The 7,785-nt window shown below is 42.7% G+C and overlaps 1 protein-coding gene across 1 annotated transcript; it reads right to left on the reverse strand.

The window, feature by feature from the left end:
- LOC114609620 (cystatin-14) lies at positions 1-4,523 on the reverse strand. The gene is made up of 3 exons (XM_028754002.1): positions 4,223-4,523; positions 2,941-3,051; positions 1-197 (listed from the first exon to the last, which is right to left on the reverse strand). The coding sequence occupies exons 1-3, from the start codon at positions 4,436-4,438 to the stop codon at positions 117-119; spliced, it is 408 nt and encodes a 135-aa protein (XP_028609835.1). The 5' UTR covers positions 4,439-4,523; the 3' UTR covers positions 1-116.
- Between the last annotated feature and the right edge of the window lie 3,262 nt (positions 4,524-7,785).

Below are 7,785 nucleotides of genomic sequence, written 5' to 3' on the forward strand. Positions count from 1 at the left end.
CTTTGAGATGCTTTTAATTGCATTAGCAGTACACAGACCTTGGGCTACAGATAGTCATACTCCAGAGGAAGGGAGAATACTATATGTATCCAAAGTCTCTCTCCCACTTCCCCCGCTCATGTCGGCACACAAGTGCTAGTCAGGATGGTGAACTGGGAAAACCGAGGTTGTGCTTCTACTTGGAAAACACAATGCACCTGAAAAAAATAACCATAATACATAAGTTAGAACATTTTAATGATTGAAATAATGCAGCATGCAAGATGGAAAAAAAACTTTTTTTTAAAAAAAAATAAAACTGAAACAACCATTTTACAGTAGCAAGGAGCAAAAAGCTCAAACCTCCACTAGAACAATGGACATCAGTCACAAACTCCCTCCACCTGAGAGAAGGGGCTACTGAAAAAGTTCTTCACCCTGTCAGCTCCCTGCTCTGCAACCTATGATGGTGGATGAACTTCCCCATCCAAAAGATCCTGAAGGAATAAAAGGAGTGTTTGAACGAAGGTCCCATCAGGCACTTTCCAACAGAACAGTAGTTCAAACCACCCCAAATGATTCTGCGTCAAGGCCATTAGCTGGAAGGTGAAAACAAAACCTGACAGAGTTCCGCAATGGAAAGCCATCTTCAAGGTTCCAGACCCCACGGATTACATGTCAGACAGGACAGTGATGTCACTGAAAATCACCCAGAATCTATCAGTAAATTCAGAGTAAATAGATAAATTACATAATTCCTAATCCCAAGATACGGGCAAAAGGGGGCTGATGACCACAGGAAAAATTTCATCTTCCAGAATCCTGATGGTCTCTAAAGGCCAAATGAGAGCCTCAGGCATGGTTTATCATAGATGGAAGCCATGTGGACATCTGCAGTAGAGGGGTGCCTTAGGCTTGGGAGCCAGGCTCTGTCTGCTTAAGATGGCCCCTCTGACACGTTCATAGCAGCTCTATTCATTATAGCCAGAAACTGGAAATAACCCAGATGTCACTCAACCAAAGAATGGATACAGAAAATGTGGTACATTTACACAGAGGAATACTATTCATCTAGTAAAAACAAGGACGTCGTGAATTTTTAGGTCAATGGAAGAAACTAGAAAATATCATCCTGAGTGAAGTAGCCCAGACCTGAAAGAACATGCATGTATTCGCTGATAAGTGCATGTTAGCCATAAAGTACGGAATACCCATGATATACCCCATGGACCCAAAGACATTAAACAAGAAGGATGGCCCAAGCAAAGATGCTTAAATCACACTTAGAAAGAGAAACAAAATAATCATAGGAGGCAGAGGGAGGGAAATGGGTGAGAGAGGGGAAGAGGAGAGTTACAGGGAGGCAGGATTAGGTGCAGGGAGAGACAGGAAAGAAGCCCAGAGGGCCAGGAGAATAAATGGAAATCTGTAGCTCTCTGGGGTGTGGGAGGGGAGAATCTCTAGGAAGGCTCAGAGGCCTGGGATAGGACAGACACCCAAGTGTTAATGCAGGTGACCTTAGAGAAGATGCCCCAATGCCCAACAGTGAGGACATGAAACCTAAAGAGGCCACCTCCTGTAGACAGGCAGGACCCCCAGTGGAAGGATAAGGACAGGAGCATGCCCACAAAACTTTCAAATTATACTTATATACTTATTCAACTTATACTGTCTAAAATAAATGCAGGAATGGAGCAGAGACCAAATGAAAGATCAACTGATAACCAGCCCAACTCGAAACCAAGAGGGAAGTAGATGGGAACGCCACAGAAAGACCAAAAGAATCAACAAACCTCGACCCCTGGAAGCTCTCAAGAGTCTGAGCCACCAACCAAAGGATAAACACAGGCTGGAACGCTGGAACAAGGCCCCAGCATATATGTAGCAGTCTTCATGGCTGTCTTGTCTGGCCTCAGTGGGAGAGGATGTGTCTAATCAGGCTGAGACTTGATGTGGCGGAGGGGGTAGATATCCAGGAGAGGGGGGTCTATCCTCTCAGAGAAGAGGAGGGAGGTAGAGGGAAGGATTCTGTGGGGGAAGGGCCAAGAAGGGAGCAGCGTTTGAGATGTAAACAAATAAATTCTCACAGCTAATCATTGAACTGATCATGGGGTTCCCAATGGAGGAGTTAGAGTGAAGACTGAAGGAGCTGAAAGGGTTTGCAACCCCATGAGGAGAGCAACAATACCAACCAACCAGAGCCCCCAGGGTCTAAACCACCAGCCTGGGAGCACTTAGGGAGGGACCCATGGCTCCAGCTATATATGCAAGGGAGGATGGTCCTGTCAGGTATAGGTGGGAGAGGAGATCCATGGTCCCATGAAAGCTGGAAGCCATGTGTGGGGGAATTCGAGGGTGAGGAGGTAGGAGTGGGGGGGTAGGTGGGGCCACATCCTCATAGAAGCAGTAGGAGGGGGGATGGGATAGAGGGTTCCTGGGCGGTGGGGGGGGGAATGGAGTAAGGGGAGAACATCTGAAATGTAAATAAAATATCCAATAAAAATAATAATTAAAAAAAAGAAGAAAAAATTGAAATGTTAAAAAAGAAAGAAAGAAAGATGGCACCTTCTGTGTAGTTCCTGGTAGGTCAACTGCATCCAGTTAATCACTCCACACCCAAGAATAGATAGGTAGCACAAACTAGACTCGATAGATTAATAAAAAAAAAAATAGGACATGAAGTTGGGCAGTGAAGGTAGATATGGGAAGTTACGGGAGAACCAGACTTGTATAAAATCCTCAAAGAATTAATGCAAATATTTTTTAAATAAAATAAAATAATAAATAAATGAATATGGGGAAAAGATGGTCCTTTCTGTTTCCAGTGAGGGAGCCCTGAGATGTCTCCTCATTCTACCTGGATTTTCTCATACCCTCTCTAACCCCTGTTCCAGGCTTTGCCTGATTATCTTTTTATTCCCAAAAGATCAGATATAATCGGAAATAGTTTGATTCTCTAACCTTCTTTTCTCCTGAACCTTGTAGCAATGGGCAATTATGGATGTTTTCATCATATTTCTTACAAACTGTGCGGCCCATCTCCAAATCCACTAAAAACATCATTGTCCATGTCTGTAGAGAAGAAATTATGCAAAAAGTTGATAAATACTTGTTTTTTATAAATACAAAAAAATCAGGAAGATCAAGTAGAAAGTGGACAAATGCTTGGAATATCCATGTGCTTATAGATAGGCATCCTTATGGCTGGGCTATCAGTGTTTGTTAACAGAAATGTGCCTTTGAGAGCCACAAGACACGTACCAGTCTTCTTCTGAACTTCCTGCTGAAGTCTGGCACTCTACAGGGACATGGACATGTAGGGTATGGCACATTCACAGGATCACAATCTAATTCTACACAAAAAGCAACCTGCACACACTGCAGCTCCACATGATGATGTGACAACTCTCATTCACTTGAGCAGCTTGGGCTAGGTTCAGAAGTGCCTGCTAAGCCACTCCTTTGATATAGAACAAGAAACAGGCAGGACTCTACCTTTGCTAGGGTATGAGGAACTTGGGGGAATCTACTGACTTTTACATAAGCAATGACTGCATGCAAATACTCCTCTTAGAGACACATTGTGGTGAATGCATAGTCATATCATCCAGTTTTAAATCTGCTCAAGATGCTATGAGAAGTTATTAAGAATGATTGTCATACCCTTAAACAAATATACATGAAAATTCAGAGAGTACCCAAGCAGGAAATCCTACCACAGAAGAATGCTCATCACAGGGGATTATTGTGGAGACTGCCAAAAAAGCTGACTGAAGTGGGCACTTATGAATTTATACAGTAATGATACACCCATCTTTGCACAACACACATCAAATATACAGCATACCTTAACAAAACACACTAGAAGTCTTTACCTACATTTATGCTTGACACATATTAAGAATATACTTACTCCATCACGTCTGTTCCACACCTCCATATTCAGTCCCATATGATGAGCTAGGCCTGCATCTCCACAGCTGCGAGGCAGCTAGAGGTGGTAAAGTGTTTGATACCAAGGGTTCCTAGGATCCAGGTCCCAGGACTAAGAACAGACCAAGACGGAGTCACACAGAAAAAAAGCAAATGTGTCCTTGGTCAGAGAGTGTCTCTAGATCCGTAACTATATTCTGCAGGCCAAGTACTCTCCTCACTCACTAGTCCCTGCTGATGCCCAGCACCCCCCCCCAACCCCAAATCTAGGGCTCTTCATGAAGGGACAATGCTCTGCATGTAGACTCACCTTTTTCTGGGCTCTCTCAACTTCTAGCAACCTGTATGTGTTCTCTTCTGGGTTGTTGTCATTGAATTGAGCCACAGCAAACTCCACTGATGCCACAAAATAATCTAGATCCTTAGTACCATCTAAAAATTCTTTGTCAGTGGTCCATATATGAGTGCCTAGCACAATCAGTCCTACAAGCATGGGCACTTTCCACAACATGACTGTCCTTAGCATCAGCCTAGGGGCTGGGGACACAAAGGTAAAATGATGGTACTGCCACAGTAAACAAAAACCCTTTTAGGCTCAGGATTCCACATGGCTCTGCCTACCAGAGCCCTGTGCTCCTGACTGCCTCCTTTGTTCTTCTGTCTAAGCCCTTATCGTCACTCCCCTGCCTTATCCCTTCTCACCACCCCAAACAGAAGAAGATGTCCCCAACCCTGTGGTGACACAAACCCTGGCATGACAAACATCCATAAAATGCTCTCTGCATGCACATCTCTGGGCCTGTTCCCCAAGCTTTGCCAAGGCAAGTGCCACCTATTTTGCAGCCTTGAGGCACTGTGCCTGTCCCATTTGTCCTTACACAATGTTGGAAAGAGTTCCCAGAGTCAGAGGAACGTCTGTGAAATCTAGTAAACTCATTCCTGGAAAATGGAATCAATTGTTGCCTGCAGCACATACCACCTGCCAGGTTCAAGGCTAAACATTTAGGGGGTGTGCATGTGATGTCACCTTTCTCATTGTCCTGACCCTCTTTGGCCAGCAGTTAGATCTGACTCCATTCTCCTGGTTTTCTATGCTGATTTTCAGTTCCCCTCATTTTTGACAAGCTCTCATGTTCTCTGACATCTTTTCTGACCTCTGGACTCTAACTACAAACTCCTTGGATATAATCACAGCTGATTTCAAATCATCTTTCACTTACCAACTTCTAACTCAAGAAGACTATAGCACTGCCAGGTGGTGGTGGTGCACGCCTTTAATCCCAGCATTTGGTAGGCAGAGGCAGGCGGATTTCTGAGTTTGAGGCCAGCCTGGTCTACAGAGTGCGTTCCAGGACAGCCAGGACTATACAGAGAAACCCTGTCTCGAAAAAAAAAAAAAAAGAAGACGAAGAAGAAGACTATAACATAGAATATCTATTGTATTTTACTTGTCTTTGAAATCCATTGAGATTTATTTTTGTTGTTATTGTTGAATATGGACAATAGTCTCTGTGCTTTAGAACAGTTCATTTTGTAAGCATACTGTTAAATTTTCACATTGTAAGTCTTTGATCACTAGGCTGTATGTACAACATTCGTGGTTTCAAAGAATCTTTGACCTAATTCTTGTGCCACATTTGAGATCAGTCACTCCTGAATTCACTGAGACACAACACAACATAACGGAGTTACCATCTAACACTAGAATATTTTATCCTTTTTGAGTAATATGAATAGTATGTACACATAGAAAAGGAAAATATCTCCCTGCTTCCACTCCAGCCATTCATTCATAAGAACTTTGTATATCTGAGATTCAGAATGAAGCCTCCTCAGTCATTCATCCATAAGTGGTTAGTGTATCCTCAGATGCAGGATCAAGGCTACCAGTCATTCATCTATTTGTGTGTGTGTGTGTGTGTGTGTGTGTGTGTGTGTGTGATTTCAAAGAAAGTAAGGAAGTAGAGGATCATGGTAAGACTTGGAGGAGGAACAGATGGTACAAATGATATAAACAAGTACTCATGTATGAAATTCTCAAAAAAAAACCTTTTTAATTAAAGAAACATAACATACCAATTTAGAAAAAGAATTTTTTTAGCCTATCCCAACTGTGGGAAAACTTGCCCTGTGATCAGAGAAAGTATCAAACAAACAATGGTGCAACAGGGGTGACCTTATGGAGTAAATTTCTGAAGGTGTATTTGCCTAAAACCCAGTGATACTTAACGTGTTTCATTTTCCTTTGAGGATGAAGGTCCAGAGAGTTACTGAGGCATCTTACATCAGCTTTTACACAGTCCTGTTCTAGTTCCTGAAAGGAGCCTAAACATCTGTAGTCACTGGCTTCCAAGACCAGCCAAGCCTCACAGACAGCTCACCAGATGAAGTCACCCCCTCCCCAAAGAGGAGCAATCATCTCCAGGGTATCATATTGTCCCCTCAAGCAATAGCACTTCTGTGGTTCACCTCATAGAGCCAGACTGAAATAAACATCAAGCAGACCTCACCTTGATTAAGATTGCCTAATTACATGTACCTCATTTCTTGTCCCCACAATCCAAGATTTTTCCTATATTTAAGTTCATGTCAGTACCCTAAAGATGAGTAGAAAGGCTTAATTTCCATCTTTCCACTATAACCATTTTATTTAAAATCCTTTCCTGTTCTTTTGCCATCACTTTGCTCTGCATTCTTTGGGGCAATTGGCTCAGTGTGATGTGTTGGGCTCTCCTAGGATTTCAGGCTTAGGGTTCTGGTAACAGGAAGAGCTAAGGAAAGAGGGTGTTCCCTGCAGTATACAGTATAAATCTAACAACATGACCTTCAAAATGAAAAAAGGGATAAACTACACCAGTTAGACCGGCCACTAGGACACTGGGCACAGATCCAAGCAGCACTGCAAACACTGTGACCAACACTGAGGGTTCAAAATCTGCAGCCTGAATGCAACTCTGATCAAGTGCCTATCAAAAAAGCCTTTCATTGTTCCCTCAGACAATTTTGAAAATGTCTGAATTGCAATTCAAAATTATTCTATATTTGAAGAAGCAAGAAAATTTCAAATCCCATAGGGAAAAAAAATAGAAACTTTCTAATACAGATGTTGGAAACAAAAAGAAACTTTAACAGGGACATTAGGAAAATGTTCTAGAAAATGAGTAGTCTTATCATTGATTTTGTGAACCCTACACTGCCACAGTGCAGAAGGACTCATTCCTCATAAATATATGTTTTAAGTTAAAATTAAATATTTGATGGTGAGAACCATCAAAATGAGTGAAGATGTTTTCTGATCATGTTTAGGACATGTGCTGCAATGACAGTGGGTTAAAATGGATCAGATTTGTTACCTAGAGGGCAGGGTCTAACAGTTTTCACGAGACTAAAATCAAATGCTAGCAGAGCTGTGTTCTTCCTTACGTCTCTAGGTAACTGGCTACCCCCTTCTCTTTTCAGCTTCTAAGGCCACTGTACCTCTTGCCTTTTGGCCTCTTCTTCCAGAGGCAGAGCTTCAAAGCCCTTGTGTTTCCATGATCTTCTCATGGTTCTCTGGCTGTGTGTCCTCTACCCATTCTTATAGGGATTTTTGTGGCTATGTTGGATCTACCCAGATTACCCAAGGGGATCTCTCTTTTTCTCTTTCTCTATCAAGTTCTTTACTTACAGAAGCAGAGATGTTCTTGCCATGTGTGGTGGATTAATGTTCTCTGACACTATTAGGAGTTGTGGCCTTGTTGGAGTAGGTGTGGCTTTGTTGGAGGAAGTGTGTCACTGCAAGGGTAGGCAACGGGACCGTCCTCATAGCTGCCTTCAGATGAAGATGTAGAACTCTCAGCTCCTCCTGCACCAAGCCTGCCTGAATGCTGCCAT

The sequence above is a fragment of the Grammomys surdaster genome, unplaced genomic scaffold (genome assembly GCF_004785775.1).
Source record: "Grammomys surdaster isolate TR1022 unplaced genomic scaffold, NIH_TR_1.0 129, whole genome shotgun sequence".
Classification (NCBI taxonomy): Eukaryota; Metazoa; Chordata; class Mammalia; order Rodentia; family Muridae; genus Grammomys; species Grammomys surdaster.

Coding starts and splice junctions, on each gene's coding strand:
- LOC114609620 (XM_028754002.1), bottom strand. CDS start 4,438: ATGCTAAGGACAGTCATGTTGTGGAAAGTGCCCATGCTTGTAGGACTG. Junction 3,052..4,222: donor TTGAGAGAGCCCAGAAAAAG/GTGAGTCTACAT, acceptor TCTTCTCTACAG/ACATGGACAATGATGTTTTT. Junction 198..2,940: donor AAGGTTCAGGAGAAAAGAAG/GTTAGAGAATCA, acceptor TATTTTTTTCAG/GTGCATTGTGTTTTCCAAGT.